The following is a 27,448-nucleotide window of genomic DNA, read 5'->3' on the forward strand; positions in this document are numbered from 1 at the left end:
TCGCAGTTCTTTGGCATGAAGCGCGCTTTCGAACGTGGAACGTCTAGTCGAGCCGAGGCAAACGAGCAGACGGACGTACAGGACAGAATCAGTCGATCCTCTACGTTCGCGAGAATACGATGTTTATCGTTCAATAAAAGTGTTTGAAAAAAAAAAAAATCAAGATACAACATTGCTATCCATACTTACCTCGAACTTTGACCGAACTGTCAGCGAGTTGACCGATTATCACAATCCCACAATAACGCAGACAAGTAACCATGAAAACTTGATCTTCATTTTAAGTAACTCATTGCCTAAAATAATAAAATATAAAGTAAATAAATAATAAAAAAAAAAATATTAGTAAATAATAAATAATTAAAATAAATTTGATAATTAATTTATAATATTTAAATAAATTAAGTTGATTATTTTTGAATAAAAGTTTTGAACATTTAGACTGATAGTAATCATTAGTAAAAACGTATTAAGAACTCGGACGAGTGGAAATGTGACCAAAGAACAAAAGTTTGGTTAATACAAAAAAAAAAAAATAAATAAATAAATAAATAGATACCACGGGATAACACGTGAAAGTTTTTTTTACGTGGCATTAGTTTGAAATAACAAAAAAGTCCTCGGAATTATTTTAGTTAACAGTAGAGTGGTTGCATGATAAGTAAAAGCACCGTAGACTATTTCAAAGTGAATTAAATAAAAGTTTGAGAGAGTGAGAGTGAAAAGCGAATTTTGTTATGAGCCAATGTCAGTGTAAAGTTAGTGTGGAGTTTGTTGATTTGGCTGAAAAGCAAACGAGATGAGGATGCATTCGACAATTGTTGTTTTCGCTTTATCTCTTACACTTTTATTCATTAGTGTACGTCTAACTAGTTGTCGAATTCTTATTACCAATGACAATTTTACTGATACGACAACACCATCAAGAAGACCAAGTTTCACGATTCAAGAGTTAATCAACACTCAATTCCCACATGCAATCACTGGAGACTTTGATCTTGATATTTGCAAAGCAGGTGAAGTATCGACATGTCTCATATTTTTATATAAATCATCAATTTCATTATTTTTCGTTGTTTATCATTTTATTTTCTTTTACTGATATTTGATTGCATTGTTTTAAATTTATGTCAATTTAAGTAAACATCACGCTTATGCGTGTGGTATTATATCAATGTTTCCATTAAACCTCCATATTTTGACTTAAATCAAATATGTGTGCAGATATTAAATAAATCTCTTTAATTGTTTATTATAAAAAAATTCATCAAAACAATAAAAAATATTCATTTATTTTTTGTTTTATTTCTTTGTTTAAATTATATTCATACTTAATTACTTTTAAATGTTTTTATTTATTAATAAATTGAATAAAAATTCCAATTGATCGTAACATATTAAATATATTGAAAATTATTTAGTTGCTTTATTAATAAAATTTCAAAATAAATTCATTATAAACATGAGCTTATAGATTTTTTTTTAAAATTAAACAAATTCAATAACTATACGTAAATTGGTTAATTTTATATAAAGATATTTTTTAAAAGAATTTTTAAGGTTTTTTTTTTACTCCTTTAAATGCTAAAGTAGTCCTTTAAAATGGGGTTGAGATAATTGAAATAAAATTGCAAATAGCCCGTAGAATTTTTCCAGCCTATTTGAAGTAGATTTGAAGGACCCGCGAAAGGGTCTGTGTTGCGACATATAGCCCTTGTGCACGAAAAAAGAAGACTCTTATCTTATTTCTCGAGAGGTTGACCGGAAGCAAGATTGAATAGACGACTTGAAATAGGGCGGCAAAGTCTACTGCGTACGAGTCTTACACTTTTTCATTCTGTCTCCATCATGTCTTTCTTATTCTTTTTTCGTCTTTTTACGTCCAATACACGTCTCCTTCTCACTTATTAGTGCGAGTAAAACATTACCAGGGGGTTGTAAAAATCTTCAGGTTCTTTATTTATCATCTCTCCGTGTCTGAGGACCCTTCTCACTTTTTTTCTCCCCCTTTCTGTGCACCTCCAAGCAATTCTTCACCGGCAATTGAGGACTAAAGGACTGATAGGGTGACTCTTTGCTTTTTCTATCTAAAAGAGGATAAAAAGGGCCAGATGCTGACAAAGGGAAAATTGGTTTTTGGTCCCAAGAATAAAATTTAAGGGATAATCAGTAGTAAGGTCAGCTTACCAGCTGACATCAATTTTAGAAATACTTATTTCTTTGACAATCAATGAAATATCAGTTGCCTTCAGAAGAAAATTATTATTTCAAATGGTTTATTTTATTTTGTGTCCGTTAAGTATTGACAACAATGTATTTTTTCTATTTTGTTATTGGAAATAAAAGTTTAAATATTTTATTTTATAACAATAGAAAGAAATAACATATTTTTATTAATAATTGATTGTTAAATGTCTCAATTAAATATTTGTACTTAAAAAAAAAAAACTCACAACAAATCAGTTTTTATTATTGAAAAACTATTAAAAATTGTAATATATTTTTCACCTCATTTAGATTCTAATAAGAACTTTAAATTGTTTATGGAATAAATTATTTTTGGTATTAATTAATAACCAATAATGGGATTTTTGGAGATATCAATTATATATTTTACACAAAAGGGTTATGACAATATGAAATAAATATTAAAGCTTAAACAAGATGAGGATTTTAGTAATTTAGATGGAGATCAAAAGCTATCGGATAACGTTGACTGCATACCTCGCCTGACTGATTCCACCCCTGATAATTCTCGTTACTGCTTCTGCATTCGTTACATTGCTGAGAGTATCGACTATGCCGTATTGACTATATTCTTGTTGGACTTATGTAAAATAACAAAATACTTGAAAATATTGATAGTATTTTAAATTATACTTTTCGATGGTACACTTAAAATTCTTAATTGAACAAACCTATAAAAGATAAAAAATCCTCTAAAAAAATGAAATAAAAGAAACACTTTTATTTATGCCGTCATTGATAAATAGCAACATTTATGTTGTAGCTTTTTCAACAACATAATACCCTCTGAAGCTCTATCAAATATTGTTAATGATTAAAGATACATAAATATTTTTAATTTATTTTTTTGTGACATTGGGGAAAAAGTTTAAAATATATTTAAAGAAAAAACAATTTATCATAAAAATTACCATGATTTTTTTTAAAATTAATATGCTCCAGTTATTGAACTAATAATACAAGTTTTCAATAGAATCCCCAAAATTTTTCCAATTAAATGAATTCATAAAAAAAATGTATCAATTTCAAATAACTCAAATTCATTTTGTTCTTTTGTAGTGATTATTAAAGATACTTTAATTAATATTTTATTTGGAGCATAATAAATGTAGGAAATGTTATTAAATGTTGATATTACGAAAGACAAAGTTGCCTCTGTTGTTAATATCTCAAACTTCTAGTCAAATAAATTAATTGTCTCGTATATTTCAAATCTGAAATATAAGGAATAAAGTTAAAGTTAGTTAAACCTCGCAATTATTCTTACTAAATTCAGTATTATTTTGAAGACCGTAAACTAGTTTGTTTGGTTCGTTTATCGTTTTATCGCCCAGTGAATAACATCGATGGAAGATTTCTTTGGTTTGTTCCACGTCGAATTCCTAAGGGTAGACTGAGCGATGGCTTAACGAGCAAAAAGTGGAAGCCTTGAGGCTTTTTGTCATTTCTCAAGTACACAGTTCTTTAGTTACAACAAATATTTAATACTCTACACGTAGATAATTTTTTCACTAAAAAAATATATTGAGAAAAAAAGAAAACTTGTAAAGACTTAACAATCGCAACAATTTGAGACATATTTAATTAACATAAAAATGATTGCACCACTTTAGAGAAATATGTTTTAAAATTGGATTATTATTGAGTTTTATGGAATGTTGCGTGTTCTTTCATGTTGCTTATAACTTCTCTCCGCAATTTCATGACGTACATCGACACGCGAACCTAATCCTTATGATTCCTCGGTAGGTAGTAGCTACTTACAGTAAGCGCATCAGTGCGAGCCCAACCGCAGCTTTTTCTGTTCCACTTCTATTGTACTTTTCCCGCTTGATGTTCACTCGTGAAAATTTTAATCCCCCACTTTTACTCTCTTTCTCTAAGTCTACACTCTACTTTTCCTTTAAGCTTACCTATCTCTTCTATTACTTTTATTACACCCACAGACTCGTTAAAATTTTTCTACATCATTCAAAACTCATTAGAAAGTTTCATTTTTTTTTTATATGAATATCTTAGCATTAAATTGTTAAAACTTTTTATTCGTGGGCCACATGAAATTCCTGATTGTTGTGAACTGATGAGATTTATCAGAGTTAATTGTTTTCCGATTAATGAATTTTTATTACCGATGTCGAAGACTTTTATTCTTCCTTTGTGTCTGAAAACTTTATAAAACACTTACCGATTCATTTACATGAATAGTATTTTAAGAGAAAATCACTGTTAAAGTTTCGTTTATTAAGCTAATTAGCTCAACTTAAAGATTGCATATTATTTATGATTTTTAAATTTTCTTAATTACTATTAATTATAAATAATATTATTGAAATTTTATGGGTAGTTATTTTTTTAATTAATATATAATATACTGATAATCATAGATAAACTGGTTTCATTTTGTATATGTTATGACACGTTTCTTTTATACTAATTATTGTCAACAATGTCTTTTCTAATCCCGTGTGGATGTTTCGAATGATGAAAATAATTACCATAATGAGTACTTTAACTACTATGATAAATAAAATTCAGAGTAAAATGTAACTTGTAATTGGAATGATTTTTTTTTTAAATGTAGGAGGATTCAAGTAAGAGTAAAACCGTTTCAGTTATTATTATTAGTTCATAATAAATCTTGATTCATTTCAGAAAACTATTATTTTAATAAAAAATTTTTCAGTTAATTTTAAATATATTTTATATAAAATTCGTAATTAAAAAAAAAAACATTAGTTATATTTATTTTATTTTCTTTTATCAAATCATCGTAATTTATTTAATAAATTAATAATTTTGTAAAAATTTTTGATAAAAATGAGCTGATTGTTAAAATTATTGATTACTTTTTATTAAATTGATAAGATATTATTAACATTAATAAAATAATAAATAATTAAGAAAATTTTTCTATTTAAAACAAATATACAAGCTAAAAAAATAATTCATTGACACTTCTAGGGTATGTAATGAAGTGTTATTAAAATAATCTACTCATGAAAGATTAAAAGCTAAAATTTTTCCATGTAGTAACAAGTCATTAAACAAAGCCCTACTTCCTATTATTTTTTTTTTTTTTCTTTTTTTAACTGTCTTAAATTTAAGTCTAAGGTACAGTGAAAAAAATATTCGTCTTCAAACATATATATCTCATACCAGAAACCTAATTCCGGTTTTTAAGTACCATTACCTTTTTCTTTTCGCGAAAAAGAGAGTATAAGAAGACGAAAAAAAAAATATTAAAAGAAATAAAGAAACAGCTCGAGGATTAAGAGGTAAAAAAATTCGACTGAGCAATAAAACTACTGAAAAATAAAAACTACTCAGCAAACGATTTCGCGTATTAGATAGTTCACGTACCTATATAAGAATTAGTAATGAGAAAAAAAAAAATTAAATACGATAAGGTACAGTAAGTGTACAGTACAGAGTAAAGACTTATTTTTGACCGAAATTATTCGTCAAGTAAAGTAAAGATAAGATAGACAAAAGTAAAAAAATTAAAATAAAAATAAAGAAACGAATGAAACAGAGATTTGCATTTCGTAAATTTGCATTTAAATTCGTCTACTCTTTCGCCAGGTTCTCAGGCACTTTTGGAATTTGAAAGTGAGAAAAAAAAATTCAGGGAAGAATAAAGACTGTGATTGAAGAATGAAATTTATTATTTTTATCGTTGCAATTAAGGACCTGAAGCTTCACAGTAACTTGATAAGAGTAAAAAAAAATTTTAACAAGTATGTGCATATTTAGTGTGCTACCATCTATTATAATTACGCTCAATAAATTTTATGTCACTTGACGGTGCACAAAAAACAAATTGGATAAATTAACAAAAGATTTTAAATGTGAATAGAAAACATTTGTAATAAAATAAATTATTCTTAAAAAAAGTAGGCCTGTTTATATTCATCATGAAGTTGATTCATTAAATGATAAAAAAAAGACTCTGACGATTTTATACATTAATATCTACACAAATATTTGCTACATAACATAGATGTGGATGCTCATGGTATAAATTTAGTGTAAAGAGGTCGTACTATCACGACCTTCTGACCTTAATCTCTCATGACCATTTTCCTCATTCCATCCAAGATCTAGGGATTGTGTTGGATTTCGAATATCGGCCCTTGTTTCATTTTTTTATATTCTAAAGGATTTTTATTGTCATCTGCAACAAGTAGTCACTTTTCTTATATTCTATTTATTTTCTACTCTACTGTTTTTATTAATTCCAACCAAGCGGTAAAATTAGATTAATTAATTTATTTTCAAGAAAGTCAGATATTTAATCAGTTTAATAAACAAAATTGAAGATTTTTAATTTATTGATAAAATGGTGTTAATATTAGTTGAAGGGTTTAAATAAATCCTCGACTCTTTGGATAGTGAAAAAATTGGATCAAGTAACTCTGGTGAAGCACGTTCACTAACACACCCTCTAACTCTCACCCTCCGACATATGTCTCGACAACTAACCACAATTATGTGCGTTACGCAAGGAATTTCACAGTCGTAATCACTTCCAGACCTGCCGCAATCCTGACTAACTACATAAATATGTGTACTAACTTCGTGCCTTTCTAAGGTCAAGGGATTTAGTCGATTTGCTTTATTGTTTTTTTTTATTCATTGTTATCCATAATCTCTTAAGTCGGAATAGTTATGTCGTGATAAATTAAAATGGAAAGTAATTCAATCTTAAATTAAATACAAATAAAATTTACATTTTCAAATTTATCGTTGATTTATTGCTTGAATAAATTTATTTGAATTATTTTATGAATTGAAAGAAAAAATATTCTTTATTCGAGATTTGTTTTAATAACACTTATCATTTTTGGAGTACTCATTGTGTCATTATATTTATAATCATTTTTGATAGTGACAATTTTTATAACAATTTAAGTATTAAATAACATGAGATAATCTAAAATATTATTAATTTAAAAACGTTTTAATTAATTGATGCCATAAATAAATTCAAAATTTTGGGTCAAGTGGGAGAAATTCAATTTGATGCATGAAAACAAGAAAATTTGCCATTAGCTTCATATGCAGCTCCTCTTTGATGGGAAACACTCATTGTGTACATAGAAATATCCTCTTATGTGTATTAATTTTTATGAATCAGTAATAATAAGTATAATATCAAAAAGTATTTCAAAAAAATACCAAACAAAACTGACAAATAAATATTTATAAAAAGGAAATTTAAATTTAAAGTATTGAACTAAATGTTTTTTTCTTTGATAATTATATGTAATAAGTTGTTAGTAAATAGGAGGATTTCATTTTGTAAATATTATTTAACACTTAGATATGATGTAAATAATCATCATAAAACATAGCAGCAAGTAAAATGAAATATCCTGGATTTTATCTCGAAGGGAAACTCATCTTCACTGACTAGTGCGAGTATCCGTCCACTCGAGAGTTGTGGGTATACGTCGTCCAGCATTTACCGCTAACGAGCGAGCTCACTAATTGACGCGAATCAATTAAACCTCGTGAAAAGTTTAAAAAGAGAATGAGGGAGATAGGGAGACCACGCTTCGATAATTCGCGTGGCAGTATCACAACTCTTTCTTCCATTATTTCTACATCACGAGATATCATGAATTATATATATATATATATCTTTTAATTACAGTCATTGACATGAAATTAAATCATTATAATCTATAAAAATGATATAAATTTATTAAAAAAAATTAAATATTATTATTATTTGGAAAGAAAAAATTTTTTTTACCGCCATTTTTTTGGGGCTTTTAATGAGGAGTTTTAAATGAATTTTAGGTATTAAGGGTATCACTTTCTAGAGTAGTATGATATAGAGTGTAATGAGAAATTCGTGGCAAGGCCAAGTGACATTTACGAGATTCTATAAATTGAGTTTTCAATAAGTGATGTCAGAGCAGTAGAAAATTTATTGAATTAATCCATCAGAATCTCAATTAACTGAATAAGAGCTTTTGCAAAGAAAATCATCAGGGTGTTATTGATGAATTTAATGGTAGTTTTAGAGCCTTGTAAAAAAATTTAAAACCCCATTTTTTATTTATTTTTTAAAAAAGATTCTTTACAGTAAAAAAGGGCAGATAAAAATTTCAAAATAATAAAAGTATCTCGCGCTTTCAAATATATTTATAATGAAATTTAAATTTAAAAATGTTACGAAAGAAAACTTTATTTCAATGGCAATTATAAATTAAACAAATGATAAAAAAAAAAAGGATAAATGCTATTGAAAATTTTTCACAGAGATTTTCGGAAATAAAGAGAAAACAAGAAAGGAAAGTTGTTTTATATTAATAACAGAATTTAACATACATCAGTGATATAAAGATGAATATTTTCACAAATCAAAATAACAACCCTCGACATAAGCGATAAATTTATTAGCTCGTACTTACTCTAAAAATACGATTTAAAAATTTTCTGAATAGAAAATAACCGTAAATAAAGCTAAATAAAAAGATATAGCTTATCTTTTGAATTCATTACATAAAAAAATAATTCGTAAGTGTAGATGAAGTGGAAGTAAGAAATAAAAAGTAAAGTTGGGCGCGAGAAGATTGACGAGTTACGAGTTGTCAAGAGTGTTCTTGCAAATAGTAAAAGAGGGTGTGAAGTAGAAAATAGAAAGATAGAGATAAAAAATGGTTAAAAAGAATAGTAGAAAGGGAAGAATAAAAAATCTCAGAGAAAAATGGTCAAATAGAAAAGGATAGCAAGTTGACAAAGGATGAAAAGGTTTCCCTGAGAGTTCTGAAAACCACTTCCGTCATCTCACTATTCTTCACTTTGCTTTATGAATTAAAATAGAAATTAAGAAGGTCATTTTTTCTTTCATACATTTAACTGTACTATACCTTTCCTGCAGTTTACGAGTCATATTTTGCTCTGCTTTGTTCAGAATTAAAATCTTTAAAGTTACTATTAATTTTAATTTTTTTTTTTAACCGCTTGGGTCACTCGTTTACTCTAACTTGTACTACCAATATTCCAGAGATCAAATGATTAAATCAGGTCAACTCTTTTTTTTTTAATTTGAAAAACAAACGAATTTATAAATTATGGCACACTAAAATACTATTTTACATTCCATCTCCTGTAAACAAAGCACATGACATTGAATTATTAACGAAATATACCTTTCTCTAGGCAGAGCATTATTTCGGTATGTTGTTTGGAGTACTCATTTTTCACGTTGGTCTCGAGAGACTGTCGTTTTTCCAAAACTAGTTGAAAGCTTGAAAAATATGCGATTATAGAAAAAATACGACCAACAAAAGTTTATTATAGATTTAAATAATTTCAATATTATTTTTTTACTACTCTTACCAGAGATATTAAAAATTTTGAAAGTTTGACTAACACATCGACAAGGTATCCTACACTTATTTCAGTATAATGATTCTTTCTAATAAAAATATCATCTAATTTAATTAAATATTGAATAAACTTGCATTAAATAGAATAATTTTTTACTAACTAACAACTAAGTTTGTAAATTAAAATTAATTATATGGCTTTCAAATGATTAAAAGTTGTTATCAACTATTGTTGAATTTAATTTTTGATATATAAATAGTTGATTGAGAAATATTTTGAGTCAAAATTATCCTTTGATGTAAGATAATTAAAGAAATAAGTAAAAACTGTAATAAAAGTTATCTAATTTAAGGTAAATACCATTTCTAAAACCAACCAAATTTAATGAAATTATTCTATTTTTATTCTTTATATAACTAACTCTACTCTAAATTGGCTAATTTTTATCATCGCTTTGACTGGTTTCTGAATTACTCTACATGTGATTCTAAATGAAATTTAACTCAGCTTTTTTTTCAATATACTATATGACATTAAGAATAAATATTGATAACTTGAAGATTATGCAGATCTTAATATTTAAACATTTCTCATGTTATTAAATTAACCGTTATATTTATTTTAATATCTGAGAGCATGGCCTGATCAAATATGTTCATATCTATCTGAATTGAATACTCAACGGAATTCAAGATGCAATAACAGGACTTGATTAATTTAATAAAAAATTAGCTTCTCATAACAAAATATTATATATTAAATTCATTGAAATATTTCACATTTTTCGTTTACTTTGATAACTCTTCATTACATATTTTAAAAAGTCACTTTTCATTATATTTATTTAACAAATTCAAACAAGAATATTGTTTACTATCGATAGTAATAATAATTAAAGAAAATATTATTTACAACTTATTTTCTATCATAAATACTGATTACAAGATAGTAGTGTCAATTATTTACATCTATAATTAAAATATTTCTCTATTTCATAATTAGATTCTATTTATAACTACAAGTATTTTTTTGTGAAATAAGAAATAGTGACCTTATGATGTTACAAGGGCTCTAAGCATGCATTAAGTTCCAAAACAGAACACTCTACAAATAGAGACTGATGAATGATAACCCCTTAACCTCTGGCACGTCTTTGATTTACGTGAAATCTCATGCTGTACCGCGTATCTATGAACTATAACTACAGAATTGTCGATATCAATCGATCAAAATCTACTTTTCCTTATTTTTTAAAAAAATACTTTGACTTATTTTTCTTCTAAACACAATAAAAAGCAAGCTTATACATAGACTGCTCAAATTTTATGAAATGACATAAAATATAAAAATAATGAAAATTGCTTAATGAACTTGGACACTGAACACTCAGGTGATGGACATGATTCTTTAATAAAAGTGAATTAAACGAGTGAGTTTTAGCCCTGAAATATAGTAACTTTATCTTGAACTGAAAGATATTCCAAAATAGCAACGAATAAAAATAATCAGATTAAGTGTAATAGAATGGCTCACGTGATTTCATTAATATTCCCATTTTTGAATATTTTTGGGGGATATTTATAATATAAGGATATTACGGTTACGGGAGTCAGGTAGAGAGGATGATAATGTGGAAAATAGCAGAGTGAGAGTTTTGAGCGTGAGATTGACGCGTCTATGGGGATTAGCGTATTCACGTTATATAGAAGAGAATACTCAGTCATATGTCCTACCGGAAATCGACGGAGTGGCCAAAGAACTTGCCACATTTCATCCACGTTTCACGTATCACAAATAAAATAAAATTTTCCTATCCAATGTGATTTTCGTTTTATCATTTTATTGATAACCTCGTAACCATTGCCTCCCACGAGATTTTATCGAGAAATAAAATATAAAAGATGAATGAAAAAATTAAAATTATCTTGGGTAAAATTTTTTTTAATTGACCATAATAAGACAATGGTTACGTGGATAAATTATTTCTGAGAGATAAAAATTAAATGTTGGTATTAAAGACAGAAAATGAGATAAAGTTTACACTAGTGGAAATCATCATGTACGTACATGACATTTAACTCAACGACATGTGTAAATGTGTCCAGGTAACGCTTTTATATGAGAGGTTTCCTCTCTTTTAATCTCTTCTCTTGCTACTACTATATTCGAATCAATACAACATGCACGCAGAGTCTCACATTAAACGAGAATGCTATATAAAAGAGCTAGTCTGCTCCATTTGAAAAATAGGGAAAAATGAATAGAAGACAGTGAAAAGCTTGTAATGCTTTTGAAAAATCGTTAATCGAGTATGAAAGATCTCAAGTGCTTCTTTAACTTGCTTCTCAATTCAATATGTAATATCAAATAAAAGTTAATCATATTTAAGTTTTTTTCAATAATATTCAATCTCAAGAACGTAGAAAATAATTGTGGTAAAAAAATTTGTTTTCATAGAATAATATTTTTTTAATTGAAGTTTTATTGAAAAAGAAATTTTTTCTTATCAGATTCTTCCTCTAAGGGAATTAGATTGCGGAAATAAAAGAGCAATTCAGGTATGGGGAGATCAATTCAGAGATTGGTGTTTGGTTCAGGGTATTTTCCTGATTGGCCACTGGCCACAATCGTGTGGTTCGTCTACATATATCTGTATATATATATATATATATATATTGTACGATCTATTAAAATTTTAAATTGCCGACTAGCTACCTCACCTACAATTTACTGTGCACCTCCGATAACAAATTGTATAACTCTTTCTTCCACCTACTTTCAAGTTTATGTTTCGTAAACAATTCCATTTTGTTTTCCCGAAGTTGCTAAGATTGATTTCGGAGCATTTCAGTGTAAAGTAAAAAAAAAAATAAATCTGTTAGTATAATCAAAATTTATTATTAAAAGTGTATATTAATTGTTAATTGAAAAATTCCACTGTTTATTGATAAACTTTCGGAATTGAATAGATGGATTTTTTTGTTACGTTTAAAGCAAATTTCTTTATCAGCCACGAAGATTTACTGGCTCGAAAAATGTGCTAATAATTAAAGACAATTAAAAATACATTCACAAATAATGTAATATTAAATCCTGCTGTATATACAAAAGTATTTAAAAATATTTTAACATGAATAATTATTCGATTATTTGCACAAATAAATAAGACACAGAATTAAAATTAAATTGTATTAATAGAAAATATATAACACAAAATAAAATATTAAAAATAAAAAAAAATTTTTTGTGTTGTAGAAATACTTTAAATACACAAATTAAATATATAAATAATTTTAAATGCTGATAATTGTGTTTCCAATTTTTGATAGTAGGCAATTTATTTTATAATTTGCAAAATGTCTAAACTGATGAAGAAATTCATATTCATTTTATAAAAAAAAATCGCATTTGCATTGCAAGTGCTTAATCAGATATATAATAAATAATTATCATCGTCGAGATGTTAACACAGTAATCGGGTATACTCCAAATCAATTGATCGATACTTTTTGCAATCAACACGTTTGTGTTCAAGTAGATAATAGTATTGGATTATAGTTGTATTAAGAGATACTAAATACAATATTCAATAGCTAAATAAATTTTTTTAATGATTGAAGTATCTAATTGACTTGATATTATTTTAGAATTAAATAATAAAAAAATATTATTTAGGCAATATTTTTTTAAAATTATATCTCAATAAGAACGGAATAAAATGATTCAAACTTTTGTGAATAAATGTGATAAATCATTTCTCAACTTACATTCATGTTAATTGAATTATTTCAATGAAACCCCAATTTTGTTAATATTTCAAAAAAATATGAGCACAATTTGTTCAATAACCATTGTTATTATTAAAATGATAAAACACAATACCAATCGGATATTTTCATAAATTACCCGAAATACAAACAAATATAAAACACAAAGGTATCATTTGTATCTACGAAATACGATATGCCAAAAAAAACGTGCACTCATTAATGAGCTTTCAGAAAGAAAATAAATGATCCCAAAAAATAGTCGTGTCTTTATCATATACATTATATCCTCTTTATACTACCAAAATTTCCAATACAAAAACAATTTAAATCCTTTCTTAAGCCACATTAAAATATAATTATTTAACAAATAATTACAAAAACTATTAGAATTAGAAAAAGAACACCAATGGAGTAGAAACGAATTAAAAACATCTGTAAAAAAAAAATTGAATTAATTCAAAATTAATCTGAAAAAAATTCTTGTGTTTCATTAAAATAAAAATAGCCATAATAAACATAACGATACCTTTTATTAAGCCAGAAGATATAGTGGGTGCATCAGGTGCTGATTCAACTGTAGAAATATGCGAAGAAGAGTTGGATGCGTTATGAAGGGTTTGAATTGTTGGTGGTTTATGGTGTAAGCTGCATCTGTGGTGCAACACTACAACGGTGGTCAGGTGTCATTAATTAACCGAAGATTGTAATACCATGGGGTTGTTACGAAGGGATGGTTATTCTGCACGACTGTTGTACATAGTTATACTGTATGCACATTTGTACAATGCAACTAGACGTAACGCATCTCCAACTGCAGTTCACTCTTTCCATGAATTAACCACCCTACTTACGGTATTTCATTGTCCCTGTGGAATATATAACACCGATTTTCCTAGGGTGAAGCTTGGATTCACGAGGGTATTTTAACCTCGAGGTGTATAGATTTGCAGTCAGTTGTTCCCGATAAATGGGTATTTACGATCTGTAGCATCGAATTCACGACTTTGTAATGTCCGACACGCTCGACCCATCATTAATCGCGTTGACGAGAAACTTTACTGAGGGTGAAAACTAGTAGTAGCTATGAAGGGTGGTAAAACCCTTATAGCGTTTGTTATGGTATTATGGATTACGTTGATTGAATAACTTTGCGTTAATTCCGTTGACTTTTTTTTTTGTTTAAATGCAATGTCGATGTTTGTAATGAATTTAAAAACTTTTTAATTGATTTACAAATAAATTATCAGATTTAAAATAATTCTCTGCTTTTATGGAATATTTAAATTCTGAATAAAACTTACCAATTCAAAGCTTCATGCTGAAGTTAATAATAGTTTAATTAAATTAAACTGATTATTGTAATCGGATCGGAGTGTATTTTATAAATAGATTGGTAGATGTTATTTGAATTCATCAACATTTTCATTTTTATCCTGTCTAACTAATTACTCTGAATTGTGTAGTATTTTGAATAATAAATTTTTATCATTCAATCAGCACAATCACACTCACTGACCTTTTCATTAATTGATCTCGGTTAATATCAGATGAATGCTTGGTAGAATATCACTGGCAATATTTAGTTACTGATCGAATTAATTGAGGATTTAATGTTCATTTACTTTTGCAAGAAATAAGATTATTTAAATAATTATATTATCTATCTAAAATGTGCAATAAATAAAAGAAAATCCAAGTGTTTAATACTTAAAGTGTTTGTATTGTTAAACATTTGACACTTATGGCAAATCTCGAAACAAACTATAGCATTTTAGGAAAAACTGAGAAAGACTTGAAAGCTGTCTCTAAAAATGATATAGTTTGTTCATAATATGCTATAACATGGTGAACATTCAAAGTGTTTGAAAACCAAATAATTGGATTTACAATACTATTAATAATAAAAGATAATGTTAAATTGTAGAGAATTTGATTTGTTTACAATTCGAAAAATGTTTATCATGAATCAAATTCACATAGAGTACATTTTTATCCATATTTATTATTTTAAAAAAAATATAAACAATTTCCATTTTTGTAATTGGAAAGCTATCAATATTCATTGATTTGAATCAATACAATATTAAATTTAAATTATATTATACAAATTATGAAAATTAATACAAGTGAAATTGGTTTTAAAAATGAAAATTATTTTTGATAGAAATTTTATTCGTACTGATTTTATTGTGATGAAAATCGAATAATCAAAATTTAAAAGTGTTGATTTAAAAGTGGATTTAGCAACCGAATAATAAAAGCTGTCCAACTTCTGTGGACGTTTGTGATGTACGAGAAAAAACAATGGAATATATTCCTGTGTTAGTAAAGTTAGAATTGACGCAAAAAAAAGTGTCAGGATACCATTGAATCTTCTAAAATAAAACTTACTGTAATCCGGTTACATCTCGGGGGAGTTAGTCGATCAACATTGAAGTGTAAAAGGTGAAATTCTGGCAAGTTTCGTCCTTCAAGAACAAACTTATACCATTAAGAAATAAAAAGAAAATACGACAAATGTCAGTGTCCTTTTCCTATCTAGTGACTTTTTTCCTTTTTACTTTCGCGAAACCACCGCGAGGCAATTACACTTTTCAAGGAAACTTCCAACGGCATATTTTTTTATTTTTTCCCCTTTTACTATGTCGTGAGACTAAGATAGCAAATAAAGAGTCAGCTTCGAGCTGTTTACTTCCTTTGTAACAGTCTCTCGAATAAACTCTTTCGTTCGATAAACGACATGTGATTTATGGAAACCGATAAATCGACATAGAATTCGTTCTGCGGCAATCTGCCCTCCTTTTTTTCACGTTGCTTCTAACACTTGTGGGTTATGCCCTGGTAAGATAGAACAAAGGAGAAAAACTGAACGATTGGAGAATGAAATTTCTTTGCAATTCCACTTTTATCCGAATTAAAAATGATTTCAATCAATCACTTCATCCTTTTTTTTCTCTCGTGCTCAAGTACCTTTACTACGGATGATTTTCATCAGAAATTTATTTATTTTTAGGTGGTTTTTTTCGAGATATTGCACTGCCAAATGTTGAATACGAGACTGAGTACCGACAACAAAAATTAAACAAAAGCTACCTTGAGGAGTTGGAGAAGTATCATGATGAAGTACTTAAGGAAGGACTCCAAGTTGAAGAAGAGGGACTTACAGGTACGAATCATACAATTTTTAAATAATATCCAATTATTTTTTCAAAAAAAAAAAAAAACAAAAACTAAAGTATTTATTGACGAATAATAATAAATGTATTTTTATTTATATATTTCAGAAATTTTACAATTTAAAAATGACCAAACCAAAGATGAACCAGCATCAATTTTATCGTTGGAAAAATCAGAACCAATAATTACAAATCGTAACCAGTACAGCATGGGTTCAGAAGCTGTGGACTATGAAATAAAAAATAATGACAAAAATCCAAGTGTCACAGACACTGGTTACGAATTCAGGTGAATTCTTCAAAATAAGATAAATATTTTCCAACTTTTATTAAAAAATTTACCTTCACAATATCAATTCCATTTAATGAAATTTCTAAACATTTTTTCAGATCGGAAGAATCAACGAAACATTTTAAGAAATTAAATTACCAGGAAGAGTTGTCAACAAGAAGACCTAAAACTGTCATCGAAGGATCTTCGAAGACTGCTAGAGTTAGACATGCTCATCACAGTTCACGAGAGTTAACGACTAAAGATCCTTTTTCAGTTATAACACTAGAAGAAACAACAGACACAGGATCAAGAAAACGTCAACGTCGTCATCATCGTCGAAGGTAAATAGCTTGCTTTTAGATGGCTTGATCGAATCAAAGAATAATAGGTGCTATCAAAGACACAAACTGTGATATAGTCAAAGAGAATCGAATGGTAGCACGTTAACAGCAGATTTTCAATTGAATTCAATTGCTCGAGATTTTTTCGGTGAATTTGAGCGGATAACCCAGTTCCTAAAGGATGATTAAATTCAGCGCGTAACTTGAGCGTCATCATACGGACGAACAACCGCCCCTGTCCAACATCTATGAGAATAGCATGAGGCGAATAGGCGAGACCATGTACAACCAGTGCCAATAACAATGCCCGTCATCGTAAAGCAAAGAAAATGGGCTTCAATACTGCCGGTCGGGACATTTTCAGTTCACCCTACTACAGAACTGCCAATAACCTGTCACAAAACGTACGCTAGATAGGTCCCGAACATGTGAAAGTGATATATAACTTTGACACTATTTCCATGATAAATTTACTAGTAAAAACAATAAAATATTATTGGTTTTACATAAATCGTTACTCTACATTTATTTTGAATTTAATTAATGATAAATTAGCGATAGTTTTTGTTAGAAATTACTATCCAATTAATTTTCAATTTTTCATTCATCATTAAATTAAATTCCAATTTTGATTTAAACCAAATACTGTAGTCTGCTGGCAAGGAATTTTAAGATATTTTTCATCAATAAGCAATATTTGTTGTTATAGTTTTGTTTTTTTTTTTTTTTTAATTTTTTTCGTGCTAATTCTAAAATAATTTAAAAACATCATTGAGCTATTTATTTAATTTGAATATACCTGTTTTTTGTCTGAAAATAACCTTATAGAGAATTAAGAAAAAATTTTAAACTCACACTTCTTAGTTTTCTTTTATATTACAATAAAAGCAATTATAATTTTTAGGAGTAGATAAATGTTATCATCCACAAAAGACAAAAGTTAAGATGAAAAAAAATCATCTTTCAAGTTTTTTATCAGCAGAAGTAGAATTAAAAATTTTTTATTATCTCTTTTTTTTTTTTTTTATTAAGAAATAAAGTTAAATTAAAAATTAATTGATTACAATTTCACATTTTTATTTGGTAAAATAATAGAAAACTGTCTATCAAAGAATCATTTACCACATCTGAGAAGATAATACTATTATTGATGTAATAACATTTAACTTGATGATGACCAAGCAAGATTCTGAATAATAGAGTATTTAGATAAAATTAATGTAAACTTTAATGGACTAATGGATTACATTTTCTGCGAATAATTTACAATTCCACATGGTTTAAAGGGAAATTCAATAGTTTAATAGAAAATATATTCGCAGCTTTTCTATACACACATGAGGATAGAAGTGTGCCAGAGACGTTATTCACTCTAAGCACTTGCTTTGACAAGAGAGTAGAGGTGTGTGGTTTCTATATGTCGATCTATCTCAATATGCTAGTCCATATGGAACTCTACATTCAGGTGGTTGCATGATTTATCACGATCAATCATAAACCTCAATGTGAAATCGCATATTCAGCGTCTTTTACATATAATATAATATACATATATATTTCTATGTTCATAAGCATAAACCGATATTTAAACATTACACATAAATTTGTAAATTTTTCGAAATTATCAATTTTAACTGTATTTTAAAACAAAAATCTAATTAAAATGGTTCAAGTAAAAATTTAAATATCTAATGTTGGAACAAATGGAATGACATTTTGTTCTCTATTATTCATTGGAAGTAACCACATTTTTTAATCCCAAGACTAGAAAATCGGAAATTAAACATTTACTCACTTCATCCGCAGGAGATTTAAAATGAATTCAAGTTGAAGTCGTAATCAAGTGATATTAAGGAAGAATTATTAAGTAGAGAAAGAAATATTGATGAAGTGATTTTTTCCTCTTTATTATTTGCTTTTAAAATATCATGAAAAATGAAGAATTGAGATCTATATCAAATTATGCGTTATCTATTTTCTTTTTCATCTCTTCCCTCTCGCAAAACCTGTCGTCACGTGCTACAGTTTCCCGCTTCACTACGTGCCTTGAATTTATGTGATAAATTCAACTATTTCAAATTTATTTATATCCCCATTATAATAAACGTAATGAATTAATAATCATTGAAATGAAATCTATCAATACAAGTGGTGTATAATTATTATAATTATTTGAGATAATTAAAAAATTTTTTGTCAATGTATTGTTGTCGAAGTGACATTATATTGTTCAAGTTTATTTTTAAGACTATATTAAAATACGATAATTTTCTACTGCTTTGTAACACTGCTCACGTCTATTAGAGCTGTTCAAGTTAACGAGACTCCAGGGGTATACAACATAGAAACTTTAGTACAAACACTGTCATAAATTAGTTTACAACAGTTGAAGAGCTTCAAAGTAACATTAATTAATTGCAGTGTTACATAAATTTACACGTATGATCATTTGCGATTCATAGTTGTTCTATGATATTAATTTATATAATTTTCCAAGTCATTTTACGACCGGATATACTGCTATCTACTCTAGACGCTGATCAATCTTCAGTAAATACATTTTTGGTAATTCCAAGGATAATGAGAAGCGATACAAAGAAATTTTCAAAGGATAGTTTTTTATAAAAAAAAAAGTTCTACTTTTAAATAATTATCCAGCAATCTTTTGGCATTATTTTTATAAGATAACTCTTACAAAAAAATTCTTTACGAAATTAAAAAGCCATTTAGTTCTCTCAAAAATGGATTTTTGAAAAGGTTACTAGTGTAACTTTGTGTAATGACATAAAAAAGGAATTCAATAAATTTTTTATAAAATCGTTTTAAAGTTTTTACAAAACGAATTTGAATCAAAATGATCACAATAACATTTTTATTTCAATTTTCAGTGAAATTGAATTAAAAATATGAAATTTTATTCAACAGACAAACAAGAAGACGTCACCATCAACGGCGTATAAAGACATCATATCTAAGAGACTCAGAAGATAGTTTAGATGACGTATCACTTCACAATCGTCGTCTTCGGGACATAGAATTCTACAATGAGCACAAGTTGAAATTTCAAGCACGCCAGAGAAGAGAAACTACAAGAGCATCAGAAGTCAAAAACTCATTGAACAGACAACGAAGAGCGGCAACAGCACGTAAGGAGCGTGTTTGGGATCACGGGGTTATCCCTTATGAGATTGACGGTAATTTCTCAGGAGCACATAAAGCACTTTTTAAACAAGCGATGCGACATTGGGAGAATTTTACGTGCGTTAAATTCGTTGAAAGGGTCAACAGAGAACATCCTAACTACATCGTCTTTACAGAAAGACCTTGCGGGTAAGCTTAGAACTTTGTTGTATTAATTACAATTGTTAATTATTTATAAACTTGAGTAAAAGCTTCTAAATATTGCATTCCAACTGGTTAATTCACTTTTAAACACCCTTATAGAATAATCGTCAAACTAATGCATTTTTTAAACTCTCTAAAATATTGTTGGCCTTAATTTTAGATTGAAACACATGGTGACTTTTATTTCTTGCAAACAAAATTTCTGCATGACTTTCAATTGCACAATTTCCTTTAATACTTGAATATGAAAGCACTTTATTGATTTTCATGGATCCAGATGTTGTTCATTTGTGGGAAAAAGAGGCAATGGACCACAGGCTATCAGCATTGGGAAGAATTGCGATAAATTTGGAATTGTAGTACACGAGTTAGGCCATGTCGTCGGTTTCTGGCATGAGCACACTCGACCAGATCGTGATCGGCACGTTCAGATCATTAGAGACAATATTATGGCCGGTAAGTAATCCTATTTCATCAACAAATGATTATATCTAGTCATTATTCAAATTTCTAATGACCATAGCATAAATCTCGAGCTATAGTAATATTTACTCCTAATTACATGTCCTTCTTGCTGTCGTTAGAGTTTCTGGGTGTGTTTGTTTCATTGACAACACCAAAACTTTCTTCGTTTCCTCTCTATTCTCTGGTCTAGTGGATCCTATGGACCATGTTGCTCACAATATCACGAAAGGAACAATACGACGAATGGGTTTCTGTACGAATTAATGGTGTAATTTGTGGCCGTAGAAAACCGACAATGAATCGTTGAAGCCTTTACCATTCCCCTTGTCTTCTCTAGAGGATGTCTAATATTTGCATCGACTATCCGACCCCTAGAGGCAGTACTCATGATTTACTCAAAGCTGGACTTCTATAGAAACTGCAAACTCATTAGACAGATATAAACCATTGATTATTGATCATGATCCATATTCATTTTCATTATTGAAGATTCGATAAAATATTCATTCCCTTCACTTCAACTGTAATTAAAGTCAATAAGATCAAAAGCAATTGGGAAAGTCTAAAAAGCCATTATTGCTTCAATTCTTTGTTTGAACATATTAATAACTTTAAATTAAAATTAACCTCTTCAATTGTCTTTATTAAATCTTTTTCTTCAGACTATAAATTCTTTATCATTATTCTTTTTTTTTTTATATTATTTTGTTATCTGATTTGTTTATTTTATTTTATTTCAGGCCAAGAATACAACTTTAACAAATTGACCAATGAAGAAGTTGACTCTCTTGGGTTACCTTATGATTATGATTCTATCATGCACTACGCTAAGAATACATTCTCTAAAGGAACGTATCTTGATACAATTTTACCAATAGAAAATACTGGAAAGAAACGCCCTGAAATTGGTCAAAGAATTCGGCTTAGTGAAGGGGATATAGCACAAACTAATCTTCTCTATAAATGTAGCAGTTAGTATTAGTTTTAATTAATTTAATTATTATGTTAATTAACACATTTGCGTGAATAGTTTAGCAATGATTGATTTCTAGAATGTGGTAGAACCTTTCAAGAGAATAGTGGAAGTTTTGGATCTCCTACTCACCCCAACAGCTCGCCATCCGTCGAGGGTGAACGATGTGAGTGGAGAATTACTGCAACACATGGGGAAAAAATTGTCCTGAACATTACATCGTTGGATATATACAAAAGCGATTATTGTAAAGCAGACTATTTGGAAATTAGAGACGGATATTGGCACAAAAGTCCAGTCTTAGGTACAAAAATTAGAAATAAAAATCTCCCTACAACTATTAAATTTCAATGAAATGATAATAATAATTCTACAGCACATTGATTTAAAATTAATTTCTTTAGGACGTTTTTGTGGAAGCGGAAAGATTCATGAGCCCATAATTTCAACTGGTAGTCGTATGTTAGTGACGTATATAAGAACAAGCCAGGAGAGTGGATACCGTGGATTCACGGCGAATTATGAAGCAGTTTGTGGTGGCGACATAAATCTTGATAGCGTTGGTCACCTTGAATCACCCAACTATCCTGAAGAATATCAGTCAAGTAAAGAATGTATTTGGCGATTGACTGTTCCACAAGACTATCAAGTTGCTTTAAAATTTCAATCATTTGAAATTGAGAATCATGATAATTGTGTATATGACTACGTTGAAGTTCGAGATGGACACAGTTCAGACTCACCCCTTATTGGACTCTACTGCGGTTACAAAGCTCCCCCGGATCTTCGTTCCACTGGAAACAAACTTTTCGTTAAGTTTGTTAGCGATGGCTCCGTTCAAAAGGCTGGATTCTCAGCTACTGTAATGAAAGGTAAAAAAGAATTTTTGAATATTATTTGATTATGGTAAAAGGACTATTAATTACCAAATACTTAGAAAATACTCATTTATAAATTTATTATTGCTATTAAAATTTTAATTTCCAGATAATTGACAATATTTTGAAAAATAAGTTTAATCAATATTAAATTTAAATGAAATATTTTATAATTCATAATTCCTTATAATCTTTCAGCTTTTTTCTTTATTATTGAATATAAATAAATTTTAATAACTTTATTCGAAAATAAGCAAAAATCAACAAAATTTTTTTATTTTCTTTTTTCAATTTCTAGGATTTTATTCTTTAATATTCAACCATAGTAAAAACTTACTTTATATATTTTTATTAATATTTTCCTTATTTATAAAAGATTTCAAAATAACAGCAAATAATGAAAATTTTAATCTAAAATACTAAATCTTTCGAAAAATACCTATTTTAATGCTATTGAAATTTTCATATTAAAATTTCAATATTCATGTACAGATTTTAAAAAAATGATAATTAAAATTAGAGTATACGTTCAAGATTACTGATATGAAAATTAGTATTCTCAAGTTACCATCATCTTTATAAAAGTGATTATGAAGTGAAATCTTTATCAAATTTTATCATAAATTCAATCCGATAATAAAATTTTACTTTTAATCTATTTTAAGTAAAATAATCAATAATTTTAATGATCTAATTGTGAACATAATTAATTGTTGCAGAATTCGACGAGTGTACAATGAATGATCACGGGTGTGAGCACGATTGTACAAATACCTTAGGTGGTTACGAATGCTCGTGTAGAATAGGATACGAACTTCATTCCGATGGGAAGCATTGCGAAGGTAAAAACATATTATCTACGATTATTTGATTGTTTGATTAACTAATCTTCTAAAGTCGAATACAGTTAATTAAGTATATTATTTGCAGATGCATGTGGAGGAGAATTTAATGTAAGCAACGGTACTATTACAAGTCCCTCATTTCCCGAAATTTATCCTGGTAACAAGAACTGTATTTGGGAGATTGTAGCGCCTCCACATTACCGGATTACTCTAAACTTTACTCATTTTGATTTGGAAGGAAATAAAATGTACCACCAAGAATGTGAATACGATTTTCTTGAAGTTTATAGTAAACTTGGCGATGATGCTTTTAAAAAACATGGTGTCTTTTGTGGTTCTAAAATGCCTTCACCGATCATTTCAGAAAAAAATACTATGAGAATTATTTTTACTTCCGATCAAAAGTAAGTACACAGTATAAAATATTATGATGCACGCGTGATATTTGATTAATTAATGCTTTGTTATTACAAAAAATTTTTACCCCAGTTTTTTAATTAAAGTAAAAACAAAATATTGCTATTACGTTAGATTAAAAACGATACTCATATTTCAGTATACAAAAAAGTGGATTTGCTGCAGTCTTCTTCACGGATATGGATGAGTGTGAAAATAATAATGGAGGTTGTCAACACGAGTGTCATAATACAATCGGATCTTATGAGTGTTCCTGTCATAATGGTTTTAAACTTCAAGAGAACGGGCATGATTGTAGAGAGGGAGGTTGTAAATACGAAATAACAAATCCCACTGGAACGATTACCTCACCCAATTATCCTGATTACTATCCCTCAAAAAGAGACTGCGTCTGGCACTTTACTACTACTCCTGGCCATCGAATAAGACTGGTAAATACTCTTCAAACCTAATTAAGCTCTTAATAGCATCCAAGTTCTAGGATTAATTAAGTTTTTTTAACTTATTTTGAAATCCTATATGAAGTTAATAAACAGTAGTAGAATCAATGATAAAAAAGTATGTATTAGCTGTTTGTATTTTGATATCAGTATTTTTTTATGTGAAAATTTCGTTTATCACAGTCGTTCAATTTAATGCTTATGTTAAGTATACTTTATTTGTAATGTAAAAAAAGTTATCAGACTTTATTAACATTCATTCCGTTTTATCGTCTTTCATCATTTTCAATACTTTAAAGAATATTTACAGCAGAATTGAATATCCGTAAAAAAATATATTGATATCTTTGATAGGTTTTTATGAGAAAATGAAACAGGATTTGCGATAGTTTTTTTTAACAAATGTAATAATATTTAAGTTGTAACAAGATGTTAACTTTTATTACTATACTTTTGTTATTTTATAGACTTTCAAAGTGTTTGAGATGGAATCCCATCAAGAGTGTGCCTATGATTTCATAGCCATTTACAACGGTGATTCTCCTGACAGTCATACTCTTGGTAAATTCTGTGGAACCAAAATGCCACATTCTATTGACGCAACTAGTAATCACATGTTTATGGTTTTTAAGAGTGATATGTCAGTTCAAAAAAAAGGATTCTCTGCTGTTCACTCTACTGGTGAGTTTTATTTTTTATATATCACTGAAATTTTTTAAGATTCTGGAATGTATGAAAAAATTATATTTATACCTATATTTTTTTTTCACAATAAATAATTACTATTATAATATATAAAATATATATAAAAATTTATCCTACTTTAAAATTGTTTTACTTCTCGTGTTTTTTTTTTTTTTTTCGATCGATCTTCAATTCGTTTCCGGTACTCTTTGAAGGTATTTGAACTGAGAAAAAGAATATTTTCATTTTAAAAAAGTTTATTTTATCTAAAGAATATATTTTCACTCGCACTGAAAAAGGATTCATTTACATTAAATAAATATATTGATTTATTCTTCAAAAAATATTTTCGTTATCTTTTAAATTAAAAATTTTGTTTTATCGAACTTTTAACTACTTATAAATTAAAACAATAATTACATAATTATTTGTTATTTTTTATAGTTTGTGGTGGACATTTAATGGCCAGTAATGAAGTGAAATACATCTACTCTCACGTTAGATTTGGAACTCATAACTATGATCATCATGCTGATTGTGATTGGATTATCGAAGCGCCTATTGGAAAAAGTGTTCATCTGACATTCATATCTTTCCAATTAGAATATGAAGAAGACTGCTCTTATGATTTTGTTGAAATTTACTCAGGGCAAGATGCATCTGGTCCAAGTTATGGAAAATTCTGTGATGCTGTAAGTATAAGTTCATTTATTGTAAAAAATCTTTTTTAATTTATTTTTAATTTCTATTGAAATTTTCGGTTGATAAAGAAATTAAAGATATTTTATGCTTTTTGCAGAATATCACTGACATCGTTTCAATGCACGAAGCCCTTTTGATAAGATTCAGAACTGATGACACAGTGTCAAATAAAGGCTTTTCTGCGGCATACGTTGCTATCGACCGTCAAGATAGCGACGAGAACCTTGGAGGAATCGACGAAGAAGACAATTTCTGATCCCTAACCAGGCTCGGGAATTTCCTAGAGCCTCAAAAACGCGATAGCGATACCGATCGTTCGGCAAACCATCGTCGAGTTGAATTGTCACCGTCATTATCGTACCACCGAAATGTTTTTCATAATTTTTCAAACAAAAAAAAATCTCATCGATTCGATTCTAGAGGAAGGTCTCGACGTGGAAAATTTAATGGCGTTTCTTCACCTCGAGAAAATTATCGAGCACGTTACAAACGAAAAAGAACTCGTATGTACTTGAACTGAAATTGATGGAAGTTTTCCTGCAATTACATTATAAACTCAATGCGATCAACAAATATTCGTGCCATGTAATTTAAAAGTAGATTAATATTGACGATGTTCCTTAATATTAAATTAACTGAATGTGGATAATTAATTTGTTAGAAAGAATATTGAACACGGTGTATCACATTATGAATCACTGCCTGAAATTTGAAATGGATTTTTTTTCATAACTTTGTATTCATTTCTCGTTGTAATAAATTCAGAATATTATCAAAATTAATGATAATAAATTGTTTTTAATATAGACATAGATTTTTCTGTAAATAGATAGTGAAAATTAATGAGTAGTTCGTTGCTGTCATTTACATGTCGACAACGTCAAACGTAAATATTACTCATGAAGATCTATATATGTAATAAAAAAAACAAGTAGAAAAATAACTATTAATTATAATATCTATAAGAATAAAATCAACGAACTTATAAGCAACCTTTAGGGATAAATGTATTAAAATATATCAAAAAATTCAAGTAGATATATAGTAGAAAATAATGAATCATTTTAAACATACCTTTATATTAAATATGGATTGTATGTGTTTATCTTTATGGGTGGATGAGTTCATAAATGTTTGAATCTTTATCTGGGAATAAAAAATAATACATATACGATCAATACAATTGATGTATTCATGTTCTTGTCGTTTACCCAACTATTGTTTTCAAAAAACAGAATAAATAAAAAAATTCTAATTAACTCTGTATATTATTTTCCAAATAATTTCTTGATTATGAATTCTAGATCGTTAGCCTGTTACAATATCAGACCTACTGAATGTGCAAAATTTAACGAAAGCTACCAGTATTTTGATATCGATGATTATTGCAACATTAAAAAATTAATATTCAAAAATATAATTGATGTAATAAAATTTATTTTTAGTTGATAGTCAATAAAGACATCTGCACTAGTTAAATCCATTTGAATAATAATTATATGTTTGAAAAATATTTTTTCACATGTCAGAATTTGATGATGATGATG

General features: G+C 28.2%; 1 protein-coding gene across 1 annotated transcript; it reads left to right on the forward strand.

The window, feature by feature from the left end:
* tok (tolkin) lies at window positions 1-27,160 on the forward strand. Its single transcript, XM_035087168.1, has 15 exons — window positions 1-1,016; window positions 16,375-16,527; window positions 16,646-16,826; window positions 16,928-17,152; window positions 20,078-20,482; window positions 20,775-20,953; window positions 21,703-21,933; window positions 22,015-22,239; window positions 22,340-22,807; window positions 23,533-23,655; window positions 23,744-24,062; window positions 24,215-24,506; window positions 24,983-25,196; window positions 25,644-25,891; window positions 25,999-27,160. Exons 1-15 carry the CDS (start codon window positions 800-802, stop codon window positions 26,155-26,157), a joined length of 3,639 nt encoding a protein of 1,212 aa, XP_034943059.1. The 5' UTR covers window positions 1-799; the 3' UTR covers window positions 26,158-27,160.
* The last annotated feature ends 288 nt before the right edge of the window (window positions 27,161-27,448 follow it).

This window comes from Chelonus insularis, unplaced genomic scaffold (assembly GCF_013357705.1).
Source record: "Chelonus insularis isolate UGA/USDA-ARS -01 unplaced genomic scaffold, ASM1335770v1 contig_406_pilon, whole genome shotgun sequence".
Lineage (NCBI taxonomy): Eukaryota > Metazoa > Arthropoda > Insecta > Hymenoptera > Braconidae > Chelonus > Chelonus insularis.

What these genes read in the sequence shown, in the direction of transcription:
- tok (XM_035087168.1), top strand. Translation starts at nt 800, where the DNA reads ATGAGGATGCATTCGACAATTGTTGTTTTCGCTTTATCTCTTACACTT. An exon ending in TCTTGATATTTGCAAAGCAG is followed by an intron (nt 1,017 to 16,374) that starts GTGAAGTATCGA and finishes ATTTATTTTTAG; the next exon opens with GTGGTTTTTTTCGAGATATT. An exon ending in CTGGCCATCGAATAAGACTG is followed by an intron (nt 24,507 to 24,982) that starts GTAAATACTCTT and finishes GTTATTTTATAG; the next exon opens with ACTTTCAAAGTGTTTGAGAT.